At 32.8% G+C, this 20,970-nt stretch overlaps 2 protein-coding genes across 2 annotated transcripts; one reads left to right on the forward strand and one right to left on the reverse strand.

Annotated features, from left to right (window-relative positions):
• Positions 1 to 2,959: 2,959 nt before the first annotated feature.
• On the reverse strand, positions 2,960 to 4,767 carry LOC135845691 (arp2/3 complex-activating protein rickA-like). Its single transcript, XM_065364469.1, has 5 exons — positions 4,678 to 4,767; positions 4,539 to 4,601; positions 4,357 to 4,443; positions 4,101 to 4,274; positions 2,960 to 4,023 (listed from the first exon to the last, which is right to left on the reverse strand). The coding sequence occupies exons 2-5, from the start codon at positions 4,591 to 4,593 to the stop codon at positions 3,083 to 3,085; spliced, it is 1,257 nt and encodes a 418-aa protein (XP_065220541.1). The 5' UTR covers positions 4,594 to 4,601; positions 4,678 to 4,767; the 3' UTR covers positions 2,960 to 3,082.
• A 10,691-nt stretch (positions 4,768 to 15,458) lies between these two features.
• LOC135845159 (uncharacterized) lies at positions 15,459 to 20,426 on the forward strand. Its single transcript, XM_065363623.1, has 3 exons — positions 15,459 to 16,362; positions 16,420 to 17,607; positions 18,757 to 20,426. The coding sequence occupies exons 1-3, from the start codon at positions 15,459 to 15,461 to the stop codon at positions 20,424 to 20,426; spliced, it is 3,762 nt and encodes a 1,253-aa protein (XP_065219695.1).
• Positions 20,427 to 20,970: the final 544 nt, after the last annotated feature.

The raw sequence follows: 20,970 nt of genomic DNA on the forward strand, positions 1-20,970 counted from the left end.
CCCCAATTATACATAGGAAGCTATTTTTTTTAAAAAAATAGAAAGGTCTCGACGAGTAAGTACTTGATGCCAAAACTATAGCGAAGGACAAATTTTGATTTTTAGGGCCTCAAATTTAGGGAAAGGGGCCCTAAAATCAAATATTCAATTCGGACATCGAGTTTTTTTGGCTACAGGGTACACTGGTTTTATTAAAATGTCGGATCAAATACATTTGAGCATTTGACATACACAAAGCATTAATAATAAAATTATAAGTATACCTACTGATAATAAAAAATAACAAGGAAATTTTCCTTCATTTTAAACATCATTCAATTTAATTTTAAATGAAAAAAAATTTTAAAGTAGAATTGGAATGTGCGGCTAGTAGAAAAATTTATTGCATAAACAGTAAAACTTGTTGGCTGATGAAAACGAAGTTGAAAAATGCCTAGCAATTTAGAATTGAAGAAAGTGACTTGGCAAATACAAAGGTGTCTGTGAAAGCGATTTTAATAGGGTTCTAAAAATATATGATACATTCAAAATTTTGATATTGCTACAAATCTTGTTTTTACCTAAGTTCATTAAAAATTTTTTTTAAATCCTTAACCCATTTTGTTTGGTTGCATGACACTTTTTTTTCAAAAAATAAAAATCCTATGAAAATCATGATCTAATTTTTGGCTAAAAATTCTATAAATTTTTCTTTTCTCCTCCATAAAATTGGTAATGGGATTTCCAGCTGATATTTTTACAGATTTTTAACTTTACGTGTGTCATCACAACAGTCAAATTTTCAAAATTGACTGAAACGTTAATTAAATTTGTAGGAAATCATTGTTTTTTTTTCAGTTATGACTGATTCGAATTTAATGAGTATAAATAAAATTAATAGGTAAATGCTTGAAATTGAAAAAAAAAAGAAATTCAAATTACCTTATTCTTTTGTAACTGTCCTCAGGTCTTACATGTCTTCCTTAAGCGCTGTGGTATAATAATTATAAACAATCTGTACCTGTTCACAAATAAACAAGAACGAAAAGTTGAAATTCACTAAATTCTGCTCGTAATTGCATGCTCGCGTAAAGGCATTTGAATTCTATTCGTGCGGGAAAAGGATAATTAAATGGTAAAATCGCACTAACATTTTTTTAAAAAAATCACTGCTAAATTCGCCAACGAGACGCACACTAATTTAGAAATGATTTTGTTCTATTTTTTTTCCCCCCGGAACGATTATCGCGTTATAATAGCATTATTGAATAGAACGTGAATTTCGAGGAATTTTTTACTAGTAGGTATAGGTACATATATTACCTACATGACAGGAGCGGAAAGTATGCGATTAACAAGTGCGTAGTTTAAGGAGCTAGGCGAGGCCGAGCGATTTAAATCGCACGAGTTATTCGCATTACTTTCCAATATGAGAGGAAAATAAATGCTGAAATTTTTAGAAATTGTTAATTTAGAATTTAATTAATATTTTTTGCACAAAAATAAAGCGAGCAAACGTATAAAAAGAAAAACTTACCTATCTTAAAGTACTTCGGTACTCACCTGATTAGTAGTGCTTGTAGAGTACATAAGAAACAAAGAAAGCGTTCAAAAACAGTACCACCAAAATCCACATAATAAAGCAGATCTCACTTATTGTAGATAAACGAATATAACGATCCGGTTCACCAGGATCCATGTTTTCTGGCATATTTTTGAAAAAAGCAGAGACACGTAGAAAATTTATGTGATTTACGAAAAAGATACCTACCTTAGGTAGGTAAGGTATATACTACGCTAAACTCGAGATACGGAAAATACTGCAGAAAAACGTACTTACACAGAAGTAATATTTCTTAATTTTCTGTACCTAGTACCTACGTTTTTCTGTCATATTTTTCGTAAGAAACCGCGGTATTTTTCCGTAAAAGACACTTTGAAATTGTCCATGTTGAAAAAAAGCTGACGTTTTGTCTACTTTTTTCGTAGGTAGCTTTTTTAATTGAAAAATGAATGATAAATTACTACTTGAAATGAAATGGAAAGATGGACAAATAGTGTAAACAATGGAGAAAACAAAAAAAATTGAAAAATGAGAAAAAATATAAAAAATAAAATACTTATTCCTCCTCCCAAAAAAACGTTATCAAATAAAATGGAATGATTCAATAAAAATGAATTAGTTAAGTAATAAAAATTCATATAATAATAATTAGAGCTAATATATCTTTAATAATTGAATAGGGATTTAAATTAATTAAATCTAAATTATTTTTTAAACCTAAAGGATTATATTAGATCCAGTTTCATTTGAAAAGTCGCGAATCGGCGTTTTTTTTTTTTTGCTATTTTAATTGAAAATACAGTCGATTAAGGCTTCGAACGCGATTTTATGAATGATTATTATTTATTACTTTTCACATTGAAACAAGTGAATCTAGCTCGTATTCCAATCGCCATCCCTCCCCCTTTGGCGTGACAAAGTATAACTTGAAAATAATTTTTTTTTGGCAATTTTGTAAAAATGAATGAGGGGGGCAGTAGGTGCATTTCTAATTTTAAAAATGTCCTTCCAAAAGGTCCTTCTTTTTAGTTTTCAGATTTTGTTAGACACCCTGTGTATCGCTGGGGAGGAACGTTAATTTGAAATTCGAATCGGCACTTCTACAGTAACTTGTTTTGAAAAATCGTACCATTATTCAATCGAATGGATCAGGGTCTTATTGAATGACTTTTTGAAATTGATAAATCTAAAAATCAACCGAGGTTCTAAAATTTCTTGAAATCATCACCAATTGTTTCAGATTAGAAATTTGTCATGAAACAAAAATTTAAGATGTTACCTAATAGATAAAATTCTTTTTTTTTATCAAGACACCTACACACAGTGAACTGTTACTGAAAACATGATTAATTTCAGTATTAAAATCGTTAATTAGCAACACATTCAAAGGGTTGGAACATAAAAAAATACAATGGCTTGACTAATCAAAAAGTAACACTTTGTATTTACTCACTTCATTAAATAAAAGATTTAAAAATATTTCACAAATTTAAGGTTTACTTTTTCAATTACATACCAAATAGGTACACGCTGTGTAGTTTAGAACATTGGGAGCATCGGTAGCATTGGAGGCATTGGAGGCATTAGAGGCATTGGAGGCATTACCGGCATCGGTGGCATCGGTGGCATCGGAGGCATCGGTGGCATGGGGGCCATCGGGGGTATCGGTGGAATTACTGGCATTCGGGAAATTCGATCTATCAACAACTTCTTCAAGTACGATTTCTTGAACGGAATCACGATTTTGCCAGAAAGCCATTTGTCATTTTTAATATAACTGATGAATTCGTCGATTATGGTGAAACTGACAAAATCTTCCAACGTATCAGCACTATCTTTACCCCCAAACTCTGTTTTTTTATCCGCCGCTGTGATCTTCTCCTTATTCTTTCTTACGTATTCGTCGACAATTTTAACTAAATCTTTATTTTTCGATCTACGAACCTCGTTGATCAAGTGTTGTCGGATATCCGCATTTTTTGCATTCTTCAAAGCTTTCGTCAATTTACTTCGATAATCGTATCCCCGAAGTCGATTATTGGGCACTGGCATGATCCATTTTAGGATCCCTAACACGTACGATTCGATATTATCGTAATCCAGCTTACCACTGGATTTGGTCAGTTGCGAAGCTAAACTAACTTCTTTGGTTCGTAGTTTTTTGAATTGCTCAGCAGAAAGAAGAGATTTTAGATCTTGTTTGGATTGCTTCTCGGTTCGAAAGGGTTGTTTTAATTTTTGACGGACTTGCTTGGCCAGAGAAGAGTTTTTTTTTATTTGACGGAGTACGCTGTCGGAGTTGAATTTACGTTTCCATAATGTGTCTAGCGAGGAATCTTGAGCGCTAGTGCAATGACAGGTGTTTTTTGGGGTACAGGATCCTTCGGTTTTGACGTTGTATAGGGCTCCAATCAGGATGCATTCGACTTTGCAGCCGATGTTGGAAAATATTACGCAGGTTAGGGCTGGAAGCGAGGTACCTGTGCAGAAACATGGACGAAGTATGAGTTGGTGAAAATCGTTGGAAAATTAAGAGCTATTTGAGTTTAAATTTCACTTTTTGATTTCGATTTCGAACTGGCTGGTTTCGACTTTGAACCTTTTTGTTTTGAACTGCTTTCTTTAGATTTCGAACTTTTGCTTTTTTCTCCCTCATCATCGTCATCGTCTTCATCGTCACTTTTGTCATCGTCAGTGCTGCTGTCGTCTTCATCAGACGATTCATCTTGATCTGAAAATTTGTCGACAGCATTGAACGTATTGTTATTCGAGTTTGATGTTGAGCATTAATGAAAAGAAAGTAATTGCTTTACCTGAATTCTGATTCTGGGTGTCATCATCTGAAAATTCATCTTTCGCTGATTTTGAAGACTGTTTCGTTGTTTTCTTCGCTGCGTGAACTGCAAAAATATTCGATCGAGTTGATTCGAATGAGTATATATTTTTAATTGCCTTTAGTTGGCGAAAAATGATGTATAGTTTGGCTGATATTTACCGAAGGTTGCACAGATGAGCAGCGTAACCAATAAGAACTTATTCATGATGACCATTGAGGAACCTGGAAATAAGTCAACATTTTCAAAATAAAGCACTCAGTCGTGAACTTATAGAACTAAAAAGTGAATTTCATTTACGTGTAAAACAGTAGTTGAAAATTTTTTTCGAAGTGAACCGAATAAATCAACCTCAAGTAATGGTTTCATTTTATACCTCCTCAATCATCGACTAGAAAATTTCTTTGGGGTACGCAGGTGGCAAGCATTTCGAGTTAATTTGAAATAAATATTTAACCTTGAAGGCTACACACTTTCGGTAGAAATTGATTGAAAATTAGGTCTGATTCGATTTTATTTTTAAATCATAATTTAGTGAGCTTCGCAAACGATAAGTTTACTGTTCGAATCGTATTGGGTTGAAATGTAAAGTTATGGCAAAATTAACGAAGGAGCTTCATTAGTGATGCGAGAGGTGAAAGTTTTGCAATACCTGCGTGATTCGTGTCAAGTTTAAAATGTGTAGCAATCGTTGAAAAAATTATGAACCAACTTACGTTTCGTTGAAAAGATTACTATCAAATGCAGTTGCACACAACTGAGGCTAAATTACACTTGACGATGGCTCGTAGAAATTTCAGACTGACAATTTCATATGCGATGGCACAGCTGCAGATGACTTCAATTTTGCCTCATCCCATCAGGTTTTCTCACTAACAATTTAGCTGTGAATTGACAGTACCTACCTTTATTGTGGTTGATTCATCAATGATGAGTTTACTCTGATTGGATTCATCAGTACTTTTGATTCGGATCAATGCTGATTTTTTTTTCTTTCATTTTCTAGTCATTCATGTGCAACATAACAATTTAGACGGTAGACTTCCGATAATGACCAGACTTGTATCATTTTCACGTGCCATTTCAACGCCTGAATAAACTCTAGCGTATTTGATTCAACGACAGAAGTGTTGCCTATAGTAATAAGCCAGGCGTAGCATGTTCTCAAACCCGCATCTGTCCATGTTTCGAAGCTATTTTTCATTCGTTTCGTATTCCAAAACCTACTGGTTTAATTGATAAATTTTTATTCCATAGGACTTTTTTTTTTAACCAGTGTTCCATTTTTAAGCATAAGTGAGATGAAAAAAAATCATTTTTCAATTTTTTTCATTGCCTGCTTAATGTGGTATGCTTATTGTTAATTGGCTGGATACATATCTCTGCTAATAGGGTGAACTTTTTCTTATATCTTTCAAATGATATAATGTTATGTTCTCAAAAATAAATATGACTTGAATGAGTTAAGCTCTTTATTGAATTACTAATTATAATTATTAAATTACCTTGTAGATAAAAATTACAATTGAAATTAATTCACAATTAAAAAATTCGCGAAGTAGCACCAATTTAAAGTTAGAGAAAATTACATAAAACGAAGTCCGCGAAATATTATAGAATTATATTAATTATTAAAAAATTATAAGAAATAAATTCGCACTTGTAAATGTAATAAGAAAATTAAATAAAATTTAAGAAGTTAGAAAATTTAGTAAAATTGAGAGAAATTCGTTAAGTTGAATTGGAAGAGATGTTAAGTTGTTAAGTTTCACCACCACTATACATATATCAGTATTTACAAGCTCGGAGAGCTTTTCTTAAAAACAAGTGAACTTGGACAAAGGCTATTTTACAACTGATGAACTGTCATCGGACAATTCTCTCTGGTTATCTTGAGTGAAGGCTCCCTTCACTCTCCAATTATAGACGGGGACAATACTTTCGGCGACATTACTTTCCTCTTTCCCCGGATCATAATTATACATCCAAAGGGTAAAGAGAGAAGAAAAAACCAGAGGTAAGAAATAGACAGAGGTGAAAGGAGAGAAGAAAAAGGCAGAAGAGAGATGAAAAGGTTAAATCAAAACAGTACTTTATTGCCTATAAAATAGACTTGATTTAACTTGATGGAAAGGAAAAATGTAAACGTATGAGGAAAACAGTAGATTGACAGGGAGATTAACAGGGAGATAAGATATGCTTAAACAAGAGTCAAGAAGGGGATGATACGTTGTATCAAACGTACCAATCAATAAAATTGCACTAAATGCAATGTATACGCAACTTAATCAACTTACGTAGTTGGTAGTTGCTGGCAACTTAACAATAAAAATATGATATGGTATTTCTGCTGAATAAGGATGAGCAGGCGAGAAAACTGACTGAAGCAATTCATCCAACGTAACCCAACAAATGAAAAAAATCGAAATATCTCACACTTGTTCAAATTCACAAAGGGTAATAAATTTTGAAACGAGAATATTCATAATGACAGGATATGCACAGTGCTTTGGGGAATTCCTGCTCATAGTGCATCGTTCATTTCATAACACCACGTTGGTACTAGGTAAATGAATGTGGTAATATATATTTCATAGAGTAATTTTTTTTTACTGTTTTCATATTGCCATTAGCTGCGTATATTTCTCAACAAAAAAGTACCCTTGTATGTACGTACATAACCACCCAAGATTTCGTTATAGATGAATGTAGTAATTAATAAAGCTTACAAACGACCTGTTTTTTCCACCAGATGAATTATACGTATATTCCTTATACTACAATGCCATATGTTATTATGTGATTCAATTACCGAATACCTACGAACTTCTAAAGATGTCATCCATGAACTTACATACAATGCTCTTCACTGTGTGTAAAATCGTTTTTTAATGCAAGGTACTTTATTGGAAAAATAGAACTTTTAAAAATTGTCCAAAATTTATAAAACAGTAAAATATCGACTAGGAAATTAATTTGCAACAGTCTCGAACCGTTGAGTCGTTCTTGTTTAAAATTAAAACCAAGATTTCATATCACATCCGCCATTATGTTTCATTACCTGAATCATTTCACCATGTAGTATACGCCATTTTCTCCAGTTTCCAGGTAAACCTATCTACCTGTTTAATCTCACCTGGTACGGTTTCATTTCTAACCAATCTCAACTTTATAACTGGTGCACCAATCGTTGTCGAGATTTCGACCCCTCTCGAGTTCTGAAATGAAATTACAACGAGTAATCTACCTGCAAGGTAACTGACAATAGTTGTTTCTTTCACTTTCGAAGTAGAAACTGCCGGTGAAGATGCTTCTCATGTATTTGAAATTCCTTTATGCCATCGAGATTTATAGGCTCTTACAATGTATCGATTAGGGCTTTCAGATCGAAGAACTGCCTGCTGTGGAATCATGGTATTTGTCTTACACTCGACGGGAGGTCTCTTCTCCCTGAAATAATAATAAAGCCGTGGACGGAAACAAAAAATGGCGTGGTTGAAATCCCAGTATGTGTTAAATATTCGCCGCTAAGTCTTCGGAGCGGCTGGCTAATACAATGTATCATAGGTGCTTAAACCCCTCTGTCTTTACTGAGAAGATGAACCTTTTTTCGAGCTTGATTTGTTGGAAACAAAACAATAAGAAGCAGAAGAGTCGAAGGGAGTGGCATTAATAGGTACTTCATTACTAACTCTTTCTAGACTCTAATAAAATAAATAATCGTAAAAAAATTAACCGACGCGACGAGTGTTCTTATGGCACTGCTATACGTTGTAAATTTTACGACTTGTTCGGATCTTATGCTAATTAGGACGCGGGTAGCATCTCATTATTAGCCTTTAAGTCATTTTTTTATGATGGTAAGGTAAGGTCTACAGAAAATAATTCCTGTTTAAATTCTTGAAATGAATGTAGATGGGGTGATTGAAAATTTTTTTTCAGAGTATTGAAAATATTGAAACAAAAACTGCCTGTGTTATGCTCTCGATATAATTTCATGTAGGTATGTTGAAAGCTACTTACTTTATTATACAAGTTATCACTGTAGATTCTAGAGTGATTCAGGAGTGGTGTAATTGTTACTGCACTACTGCACGTTATTATTATCAGAAGTATCGCGACCAGTCTCACCATCATCTGAAATAAATTTTTGTAATAAATCAGAATGATAAGTGCAACACGGCGATTTATCCTAATTGAGACTGTGTGATTATTATGCACATATATGACTTCGTAAGGACCTTTATTTCGAGGTCTTGATTTTTGAGCGATGCCTGGTTTGGTATCACAAATTTTTAATAGAACCTTATCTCCAATTTTGAAATTTAAAACTTCTGTTATGTTCTGATAGCAAGGGTGAATAAATTATATTGAGAGAAAAAATATTTAAGCGTCACACAAATGAAAATATATTATTAATATTTACGCTTACAGTAATTCAGGAAAATCAGATAAAAGTTACACGATGAGACACAATACAAATAATTGATGTAGAATAAAAACAACAGTGTTTAACTCCAAGAAATATGATATTTTAAAGTACAAAAATCGACACAGTATTTTATAAGAAGATTTTAACAGAATTTAACACAACACTACCGACACAGAAGGATATGGTTTTCAGGACTGAATCAATTGACAATTTTACCCACCTTTTTCTTATGTTTTATAAGAAAAAGAGTGGTGCCATAAGTCTATGGCCATAAAGTTGTCAATTATAACAATTTTGAGTAATTTCAAAGGAAAAAAGGTGACAAGTTATGTACTTTCTGGTCTCTTATGGAGGCACCAAGCAAGACATAAATTGTCTATGAAATTATTAAGAGAAACCAAAAAGAGAGGAAAAAAAATAGGAGTAATTAGTTTTGTATTGATCGTGGAAAAGACTAGAAGGAATTGAAATTACGTAAGGAAAGGAAATAGAACTAAGCATTGGAAAATAGGCAGGGTTGGTTCTCTACGTGTAGACTATCTTTGTCTACATAGTCTACGTTTGTCGTGTAATCTATGTAAACTTCATGTAAAGTAGACTTCCTGTAGACTACGTGTAATGTATGTCAACTTCGAAGTTGTGTATTCCCAAATAATCTCCCTTCTTGCTAAAAATTTGTCGTTTTTTTTTTCAAAAAATTACCCTCACTTTTTAAATGAAAAACTGAAGAAAAAAAATCTTGCATTTTCGACAAAGATTGTGAAAAGGTATAATTTTCTTACCAATAATTGACAATGTCTACTTCTGCTAAAATTGTCAGTTTTGCTTTTCTCAAGTTTTTTTTTCTTTCCAAACGTTGTCAAAAATAAAGTACCTACTTGCTCGTTTTTTTTTCAAAAATTGAAGAAAATTCTTGTTTTTCAGCCAAATTGCTGAAAATTTTCATTTTTTGCAAAAACTTGAAAAAGCCATTACTTTTTTTTTACAAATTGTTCAAAAGTTTCATTTTTTTTACCCAAGAAATGCAAAAATCTCGTTTTTACTACTAGAAAAATTAGGGAAATGCTTTTCCTTTGTGAGAGATTCGTATTCTCTCTTTTCAGCTCGACAAAATTGCCGAAGATTTTCACATTTTTTCAAGAATTACCTACCCAGAAGTCGTTTTTCTGCCAAAAATGATCAAAACCTGAAAAATATTGCTTTTTTGCCAAGTAGGTATGTTTTTTTAACTCGGATTCTCAAAAATTTAGTTTTTGAAAGTTTTTTGAATCTCTTTTTTGAACATCGTTTGGATTTTAACCACAAATTTTTAAAATCTTCTGCCAAAATCCATGTAAACAAGCCATCAGCTAAACGCTGATTACAAGAGAGTTTTTGCTGTTTTCAAATTTATTTAAATGGATTTAATCGGAAATTCACAAAACAAAACACTAACTATAGACATCAATACGCTTTAAACTTTAAAATTTTTACGTTTCCATTTTTTTCGATTCATCAACATTTTTTTCTTCTCCGTCAATTATTTGTGCATATTGCTTAGCATTTTAATAATTAAAATGCTACGACGACGACGACGACGTTGACGACGACGACGATGACGACGTTGACGACTATGAAAAAGTGGTTACAATAGAGTTTTTTCGCGCTCCGCGCAAAAACTCTAAAAAGGCTTTAATTCTAAAACAGAAAACAGTTTTACTTTGTAGTTTACATAGTTTACATAGTCTACAATGTCTACATGTAAACTATCGTTGTCTACAATAACGTTGTTTACACGTAGACAACGTGTGTAAAGTAGACTATATAGTCTACTTGCCAACCCTGAAAATAGGTATTAAAAAATAGGTATATCTATAGGGATAATAAAATGCATAAATTCAAATATGGTAGATATGCATAAATTCAATATAAGATATAAGATGTAAGATGCATATAACAAAGATGCATATCATAAAATAATAGGTAAAGGCGAGGCGAGGATGAGGAGGAGGAGGAGGATGCATATAACAATGGAGGCACCAAGCAAAACATAAATTGTCTATAAAATTATTAAGGGAAACCAAAAAAAGAGAGAGAGAGAAGGAAAAAAATTAGAAGTAATTAGTTTTGTATTGATCGTATGGTGGAAAAGACTAGAAGAAATTGAAATTACGTTAAATATAGATAGGAAAGGAAATATAACATAACCATTGAAAAATAGGTATATTTATAGGGTAAATATAATAAAATGCATAAATATAGGTATATCTATAGGGTAAATATAATAAAATGCATAAATTCAATATAGGATGCATATCATGAAATGCATATCATTTAATGTAGGCGAGACGAGGTAATATAAAGGCGAGGTGAGGAGGAGGAGGAGGATATGCATATAACAATAATAATGAAAATTGAAGTCGCCGAACTTGAGTGAGTCGAAGTTAGAAAATTGAATAAATAAAATCCACAAATTTATTTAATATGAAAAATTATTAAAAGAATTAGAAAAATTCATCAGAAGTGGTGAAAAATGAAAATGACTCAAAAAATTAGTAGGTATGTCAAGCTCATTCAATTTTAAATGATTAATATTATTAATTGGCAGTTTAAATATTTATTAGCAATATATTTATAAACACTTACTCAGATGTTAATATAAAATTTATGAAATAAAAATATAAAATAGGTATATATGAATTACAAATTATTGAATGAATTGAAAACACCAATTTAGGACAAAAATGATTACTTACAAAAATATGACTTGGAAAATTTGAATTAGTAAACAGCAACTTGGAAAACTTGAATTATTAAAAGCAACTTGGAGATGTTAGCAGTTCGAAGAATATAGTAAGACTCATCTCAGCGTAGGTTTTCCAGCTATCCTCAACCCTTGGCTGGAAGGCCTACGTGACTATCTGTACCCATTTTAATTAAAAAGGAAATATATATTGAAAACTGAAAAATGTTGAAATCAGAAAAACAGAATAGATAGTTTTCGACAAACTTTGTCTGGTTGTTGGTGGTGGGGGTGGGGGGGAGAAAATCAGGGAGAGTTGGGAAAATAAAGGGGGAATCTTGATACTGAAAATTATCCTGGTTGTGTTTGTGTAGCTCCAAAAAATTCTTAAAATTATCTCTGCATGTGTTTCCAAAACGCACTATGTCCAAAAAAATATTGATAAGAAATTCATGGTACTTAGTACAATTTGGAAATATAGAAATGACCCAAATTGGCTGATTTTTTGGGCCGCAACTTTATGCTATGTAGATGGCCTTGCAACCTCAGAATCTTTGAAAATGGACTTGGTGCGTTTTGGAAACACATGCTTCAAATGTATAGGAAATAGTCGGAAAATAGTCGTTATTCAAGAGATTGGACAGAATGATATAGCTATTGTTAGCCATAGCCATTTGTGTACTGTAATAAAAATGCAAAGTGCAATTATGTAGGAGATACCTACGTACGAAAATACTGTGCAACTTCATAAGGTAGTTGCGGGGAACTTAACAGTACCTACATAACAGCATACCAAGCAAGTCGATCAGAATTTGAATAAAAATAATACCTAATAATTCCGAAAAATTGAAAATTGAAAATTGAAAATTCAATTTTTTTGAAAATTAAAAATTTGTAAATTTTTAAAATGACGTGGAAATTTTAGTAAAAAATTTTTTAAATCAAATTCCTCTTTTGGCTTTTTTATTCCCATGTTTGATGCATAATCGAGTAAGGTGTTGCATCATTAGCAGCATCCTTATATGAATTTGTACATTTTTCTCCCTCATATCCGAGTTCTGTTTTTTGTAACGATAGGGTTCAGTGATTGAATTCAAAAGGTTCTAGTTGCGTTTCAATTCCATCCGAAGGCATGACGAAGACCACCACACTTACAGGTGGGTTTTTTTCTCTCCAAAATTCTAAACCACACACAGCCTTGTATAGAAGAAAAAGGAATCGGTTGCTGCATTAACGCTTAGGTCGACCCAAAAGAAGAAATAAGAGGCGAAGTCAGACATATACCCAGGTCGGTATGTTTTAACAAGGATATTATGTTTCCGGTTGGTCGAAAACCCTGCTCACGAGGGACGGGACAGTACATGATAGAAATATAAGAGGCTAGCGAGCAATTAGTAGGCCAAACTGTACGTAACATATATTATCTACCTTAGCGATTAATTAATTCCAAATGTGGTCCAGAATGTGATAGAAAGTTTTTTCTTGAGATGTTTTGCCCAGTAGCCAACAAAGAAACTCAATTTTGGGGCAGCGGGATAAAATTTGAATAAGCTCTCTTTCAAAGAGCCCAATTTCATCTCAATTGAAGTTGACGAGTTGTAAAAGTTCCCTTATATTATACAGTCGCAATCGGCTCCTGCGAGTCTTATGTTGGCATGAAACTTAAAATCTTCTGAAAAATGTACTTCTCTTTTCCATAAGGTTCTGGTCATAGAGGGGGGGGGGGGTTCCAAGGTGCAAACGACAGCGAGAAAATTAACGAGTATAATACTTACTCTGCAAAACTATTCGCATCCGGTGATAAAAAAATCTGTACAGCAGAAAAAATGGAGTATGTTGTGAGGGGAGGGGAAGAGGAGTACGACGAATAAAAACGTATTTTTTTGTACGAGTATAGTCCTGTGTCTCATCATTACTTTCAAGTACTCGTACTTTTATGCAGTGCGTTATTAGGCGTCATAAGCGAGAGGAAGATGCGCGGCGGTAGAGCATATTATAAGACTACGGTCTTTTTTATTCTTTACGACTTTAGAATAGCGGGCATAAATAACCGCGGAACTAGTGTCGAGAAAGATGCACCGCGTCTCTCTTTCTTCATTAATACTGGGTGTTTCGAAAACTCTTCTCGACTGAAACATTGATTCGGACTATGTCGACGAGATTGATTGGGGGGGGGGGGGGGATCAAAGACTGTGAATTTAAGGCTCTGCATAATATAATTACAATTAAGTGAAACTGGTCGCCATCTTACTCGTTGTCAAGCTCCTTTTTTACTAGATTACAGTGGCGATTCTGGAGGGGAAAATGTAGGGAAGTCAGCTATTTTGAACAAAATGAGCATTTTTCATATGTTATGTTCCTTCGATCGAATAAAACTCAATTAAATTTAGGAAAAATTTTAATTAGGCAAATGCAAATTTGAAAATCATAAATTGTTATCGAATAATGATAAAATTACAACATGCATAAAATTATTTAAATACACTTACAGTAGAACTGGATTCATATTTAAAATTGAACAAATAAAATAGTTGGATACAAAATTAATAAAATAGACGAACGGAACTTCTAGAATTGCTGAGCACTTCGCGAAATTTAAATTGAAATTGTTCTTATAAAAATTCCTTGAAACCGAACTTAGGTGAACTTAGAAAATAACCGAAACTTTAAAATTTTACTCGGAGATTCGGATCGAACTTGAAAGCAACAATATGAACAAGATTAAAATTCGCGTATTTAACGAGACGGATTTACTCTTAGACGACTGGCAAAACACTGGACAAGACTTTTGAGATTTCAGGAGTATTTACCTATATCAAAAAGGGTAAAAAAATAGCAAAAAAAATGGGTGCTAGTCAGTCGATGTGAAAAATTGACAGTTTTAGGCATTGATTTTGAATAAATATTAAAGTACCTACTTAATTTTTACAACAATATTACATTTGGTGGCCAGCTTTTATTTTAATGGAATAAGACAATAAATTTAAATAATAGCTGGTCACCAAAAGGTGTAATAAATTAGAAATATCTTTTAAAAAGGGTTTAAAAGGCAGTGATCGATGAGAGAGGGGTGTAAGGCGAGATTTGGCAAAGAAACCCTTAAACATAGTAACCTACTAATACTACCACCACGCGGGTGGTCAAAAGTGTATGTACCTACATACCTACCATATACTTAATATAGACGTGCGTAAGTGCGTAAATTGTACGTACATAACACATAATTTTTTACAGTTGAAAAAACATCAGCCCACGCAGTTTCAATAAATTTATTAGTAGGCTAATAAAATAAAAACTTATACCTACTCCAATATTTGGAAAAGGTGAACTTATGGATAAAAAGTATAAAAAGTTTAGAGTAGGCTTTCCAGCTATCATCAACCCTTGACTGGAAGGCCTACGTGACTGTGTCTGTACCCATTTAATAAAGAAAGGAAATATATGAAATCATAAAATTATTAATTTATAATTTTACTATTTCTTGAATGATCACACTTAAAGCAGCTTAGGCTTAACCAATGGTTAAAAATAAGGTGCAGCAAGAGTGAACCTTATTCATAAAAGGAAAATTTCAATATAGAGAAAAAAAATGAGAAGAAAGTATTAAATAATTTGGAATTTGATAATTATTGTGGTACAGACAGAAGGAGTGTCGCGGATTCGCGGTTATTAATTATATTTGGCTATGTTTTTGTTATATTTAAAGTTCGCGATCTCGATAATATTCGGCTGCTAGGTTTGTTATCTTGAAGATTCAAAAGTTTTTGTTATTGTTTTTATTCGAAAATAAATAGAGTACGAAAAGGGTTCGTATTGAAGCGATTAAATCAATCGCCCTTATTGTTGAATTCCTTTTTCGTTATGGTAGCAGGCTGATCCTAAATAATCGTTCGTTTCGTCCTCCGAATTCGTTGGTAAATTCCAAAAATGCCGGAAACCAGCGAAAATGCCGAAAAGCTAAAAGCGTTATCCACCCGAAAGTCCAGACTTCGTTCTTCACTGACTAGAAGTATGTCATACGTAAGTGAGAAGCTGGCAACGGCAGATTTTAACGAAGTTAAAGTGAAATTGACAATGGTCGAAGATATATATAAAAATTATCTTGCTTTACTTGACGAATTCGACAACTTCGAAGTTCCGGATCTGGACCCTTTCATAGAAAAATTCGAAGATGACTACATCGCCATTAAAGGTAAATTAGAAAGCAGTATCGAAAAATTCTCTAATAGCAGTGCTGTTCCAGGTTTTAAAAGACAGTGTACAACTGAATCTGGTGGTAGCGGTAGTTGTTGTTCTTCTTCAAAAGCTACGATTAAGTTACCAAAGTTGGAGTTGAAGAAATATGGTGGTAATCTACTTGAATTCGAATCGTTTTGGTCTTCGTTCAACTCAGCTGTACATAATACTGATTTAGAAGCAACTGATAAATTTACGTACTTGAGAAATAACCTGGTAGGCGAAGCTGAATTATTGTTGAAAGGTATGGGTACCACTGCTGCAAACTATCCAATCGCATACGAAATGGTAAAAAAGAAGTTTGGTAATAAAAAGAAATTAATTGATTTATTATACGATAATTTAACGAAAATTCCAAAAAGTAACAAATGGACTAAAAATTTGCGAAATACTTACGATAATATTGAATCGAATTTACATGCTTTAGAAGGTGTAGGTGAAAATATTCAAAACAACACCATACTGTACTCGATGATTATGAAGAAGTTTCCATTTGATATAATTATGAAAGCCGATTTGGATGTTGCAAGTAACGATTTATCCGAATTGAGGCAGAAAGTTGGCGAATTGATATGGAAACAAGAGCAATATTGTGGTACGAATTGGAGTGAGTCATCCGATAATAATCCTAATAAAAAAGATTTTTTCAAAGGTACTACAGAGAGCTTGATAACTGGTGATAGAAAACCGAGTAAAAAATGTATCTATTGCGGTGAAACGTCACATTATTCCGATGAATGCAGCAAAATAACGACATTGGAAGACCGAAGAAAGAAATTGAATGGTCGTTGCATCATTTGTTTGAATCCTGGTCATCTCGCTAAAGACTGTACGGTAAACAAACCATGTGTACATTGTAAGAAACGTCGTAGTCATCATCGTAGTTTATGTATTAAATTATTTTCAAAAGAAGTTAGTAATCCTGAACCAACTGAATCTTTACTAATGAAAGATCAAGAAGGTAACCTGTTAGCAGCCACAATCAACATTGGTAATGAAAGTCGTGTTCAGAAAGTTACCTCAATTCTGGATAGCGGTTCAAGAAGATCGTACATTACTACGAGGTTGGCCGATAAATTAAAATTGAAGCCTCTTCATTATGAAACGATTAGAATTTCTACGATTTGTTCCGAAGCTCCTCGAGAAATTTCAACCAAGGTCGTTAGTTTAGATATTTTTACAAATGATGGTGAAAAAATAAAAATCACTGCAAATACGATACCTAAAATTATTAATCGAATAAATCACCACGATATTAAGTTAGATTCCAGATTCAAGAAATTCAAGCTCGCTGAAGTTGATAAAAATCTTGTACCTGAACTCCTGATTGGAAATGACTACATGTTCGATTTTATGGTCATGGAAAAAGTAATTATTGATGATTCAACTTCGTTAATCAATTCGAAATTTGGATGGCTGGTTGTTGGTCGAATCGATAAAAACCACGAAACTCCAGTTTTCTTCTCCGAGATTGAAATGGTAGAAAACCTATGGAAATTAGATGCGATTGGGATAGATGATTCAACCTCAGTGGAGGATATTGGCGATGAACTTGCGGTAAAAAGTTTTTATGATAATATAGAATTGATAGATAATCGTTATGAAGTAGCTTGGCCCTGGAAAGAGTACCCTCCTGATTTAAAATCGAACAAAGGGCTCGCCTACGGTCGTTTGAAATCTCAGATGAGAAAATTCGAAAAGAACAAAGAATTATTCGACGAATATGACAAAGTGATCAAATACCAAGAGTCTCAAGGTATTATCGAACGAGTCAACGAATCTATCAACGATAAAGAAGATTTAGTTCATTATCTTCCGCATCACGAAGTTCTGACACCAGGTAAAAGTACCAGTTTACGAGTTGTTTATGACGGTTCTGCAAAATCTCGAAAAATTGATAAAAGCTTAAACGATTGTATTTTTCGTGGTCGTGTTCTTTTGGAAACGTTATGCGGTTTGATTTTGCGCTTAATGTTGAGATGTTTTGTATTAACTTCTGATATTGAAAAAGCATTTTTGCAAATCGGTTTGAAATTACGTGATCGCGATTTTGTTAGATTTATTTGGATAAAAGATTTTAATAAACCGCTAAACTTCGATAATTTGATTATATTTCGCTTTACTAAAATTCCGTTCGGTGTTATTGCTAGTCCGTTTTTGTTAACTTTAACAATAATTTTTCATTTAAATCAATATGATTCGAAGTTCGTTCCGCTATTACTAAGAAGTTTTTATGTGGATAATCTTATCTTGAGTGTCAATTCGGTAGATGAAGCTATTGATCTTTATAATTTTTCAAAATCTTGTTTTAATGATGCTTCGATGAATTTACGTAATTGGGTTACGAATTGTAATGAACTTAAAAATGTTTTAAAACCAGAAGATCGTTTAGATGTATCTGAAATTAGTATTTTAGGGTTAAAATGGAATGTTAAAAATGATACTTTTGTGATTAATCATAAACTCACTAATTCGACTATTATTATTACAAAACGTGAAGTTGTAAAAAAGGTATCCTCGATTTTTGATCCGTTAGGTTTTTTGTGTCCTGTTGTTTTACCAGCTAAATTATTTATTCGATATTTATGGGGCAAAAACTTAGATTGGGATGATGTTTTAGATGAGAAAGATCAAAAGTCGTGGAAAGAATATGTAGAAATAGATCGGTACGTATTTGGTGGCACTAATGCTTGTAATGATTTTGATTTACATTGTTTCGTTGACGCGTCTCAAAAAGCTTATGCTGCAACTGTTTACGTTAAGAAAAATAATTTAACTCGTCTCGTTTTTGCTAAATCTCGTCTCGCTCCTCGCAATAATTTAACTATTCCAAAGTTAGAATTGTTAGCTATATATATCGGTAGTCAAATCGTGAATTTCGTTAAGAATGAATTTTCTGATGTTAATATCAAAAATATTTATGTATGGTCCGATTCCAAATGTGTATTATCATGGTTATGTTCGAAAAAAGTTTTGCCCAAATTTGTAGAAAGAATTGTGAAGAAAATTGATAAATCGTTCAATTATCGCTACGTTCCATCTGCTGAAAATCCTGCTGATATAGCCAGTCGCGGTGCAGAAGTGCAAGATTTGAATTCGTTCTGGTGGGAAGGCCCCACATGGTTGAAAGAGATGGAAGTTGCTTGGCCAAAGGCAATGAATTTACAATTTGAATCCGAACCTGAACCTGAACCAGAACCAGTACTTATCTCCAATAATACAGCTGTAATTCAGCCTCCTTTTAAAATCGATTGTACTCAATTTAAAACCCTCAACTATCTACTTGATGCAACGTTAAGCTACATGAAAAATGTCAATCCGAATAATATTGTTCAGAAAACCGAAGAAGCTTTCAACCAGTGGATTATGTATATCCAAAACAAAAATTATCCTGATATTTCGCAACCTAATCCGCTTGGTTTAAAACGTGATTCTCAAAATATTATACGTTGTCATGGACGCCTGGTTGAATCATGTCTCGACGATAATGCAAAGTTTCCAATACTTCTACCTGAGAAAGAATACTTCACTCACTTATTAATTGAAAAAATTCATATCGATAACTATCATGTTGGCGTTTCGCATACTCTCTCTGAATTGAGAAAAAATTTCTGGATTCCAAAAGGCAGATCGACGGTGTACTACGTTCTAAAAAAATGTGCTAACTGCAAATACTACGATGGTGGTCCATATAAATATCCTGCAATTCCTCCGTTACCTGAATTTCGTGTAAATCAAAGCAGTCCGTTTTCCTGTTGTGGTATCGACACATTTGGTCCTTTATACGTCAGTGATAACTCAGTCCAGAAAAAAGTATTTGTTAGTATTTTTGTTTGTATGATTACGCGTGCGATTCACTTAGAACTTTTAGAGAATATGACCACTCAAGAATTCCTACTCGCTTTTCGTAATTTTATAGCATTACGCACAATTCCAAAATTCGTAATAAGTGACAACACGCCACAATTTAAAATAACCAAATCAGCTTTTGAAAATCTTTGGCAACAAATAATTTCTGATAATGATGTAATAGATTTTTGTAAAAATAATTTGATAGAATGGAAACTGTTGCCTGAATATGCCCCGTGGCATGGCGGTTTTTACGAAAGATTAATCGGTATAGTGAAAATGTCGCTAAAGAAAACAATTTTTAATTGTATAATAATAGAAAATCAATTGAGAACCGTGTTGTATGAAGTAACTTCTGTTATTAATTCGCGTCCTATTGTTTACGTAGGTGAAAATGATAGTAATGTATTAACACCTAATGATTTGATGAATACCAAATTCGATTTTATTCCGGATATTGATAATGTTAAAAATATTAAACGTGATGTAATCGTAAATTTATGGAAAAGATCTAACGATATTATTAATCAATTTTGGAACGTTTGGAAATTTCAATATTTAACTAGTCTTCGTGAACGTAATATTAGTATAAAACAAAAGAAAAATGTAGTAGACTTAGTTCCTAAAGTAGGAGATATCGTATTAATTGAAGGTGATAAAAAATTTTGTCCTAGAGGAGAGTGGAAAGTTGGTAAAGTAATTAATGTTAATGTTAGCTCAGACAGTAATGTTAGATCAGCAATCGTTGAAACTAAAAATTCTAAACTTACCCGTCCCATTAACAAATTGTATCCCTTGGAAACATCGTAATTTTTCTCGTTTATACTTATTATTTTAAATTTAAAAATTCGTTTTTTTTTTTTTTTTTTCGTCGGGAGTGTCGCGGATTCGCGGTTATTAATTATATTTGGCTATGTTTTTGTTATATTTAAAGTTCGCGATCTCGATAATATTCGGCTGCTAGGTTTGTTATCTTGAAGATTCAAAAGTTTTTGTTATTGTTTTTATTCGAAAATAAATAGAGTACGAAAAGGGTTCGTATTGAAGCGATTAAATCAATCGCCCTTATTGTTGAATTCCTTTTTCGTTAAGGAGTATTTAAATCTTATTAAATCTTATAAAGGGATCTTCTGTATGCAAATAACTTTTATATGTAATTTGCATACGAGCAGAGAAAATATTATCTTTGTGTAAATAAAATAATTTAAAAAAATAAGTAGAGGAAAGGCTACTAGTATTGATAATGAAATAATGAATAGAATAGAGTGCACCATACGTAAGGTAACATAAAAATAGTGATAGTCAACGTGAGGAATAAAAAGAAACAACTTGAAAATAATGCAACAATGAAATA

The sequence above is a fragment of the Planococcus citri genome, chromosome 4, assembly GCF_950023065.1.
Source record: "Planococcus citri chromosome 4, ihPlaCitr1.1, whole genome shotgun sequence".
In the NCBI taxonomy this organism is placed as follows: domain Eukaryota; kingdom Metazoa; phylum Arthropoda; class Insecta; order Hemiptera; family Pseudococcidae; genus Planococcus; species Planococcus citri.

Excerpts from the sequence above, each read along its gene's own strand:
- LOC135845691 (XM_065364469.1), bottom strand. The coding sequence starts at position 4,593 with ATGGTCATCATGAATAAGTTCTTATTGGTTACGCTGCTCATCTGTGCA. Across the intron at positions 4,444-4,538 it reads GCTCATCTGTGCAACCTTCG|TTCACGCAGCGAAGAAAACA; the intron begins GTAAATATCAGC and ends ATATTTTTGCAG. Across the intron at positions 4,024-4,100 it reads TTCGAAATCGAAATCAAAAA|GTACCTCGCTTCCAGCCCTA; the intron begins GTGAAATTTAAA and ends GTTTCTGCACAG.
- LOC135845159 (XM_065363623.1), top strand. The coding sequence starts at position 15,459 with ATGCCGGAAACCAGCGAAAATGCCGAAAAGCTAAAAGCGTTATCCACC. Across the intron at positions 16,363-16,419 it reads GAAACAAGAGCAATATTGTG|GTACTACAGAGAGCTTGATA; the intron begins GTACGAATTGGA and ends ATTTTTTCAAAG. Across the intron at positions 17,608-18,756 it reads TCACGAAGTTCTGACACCAG|AAAGAATTGTGAAGAAAATT; the intron begins GTAAAAGTACCA and ends CCAAATTTGTAG.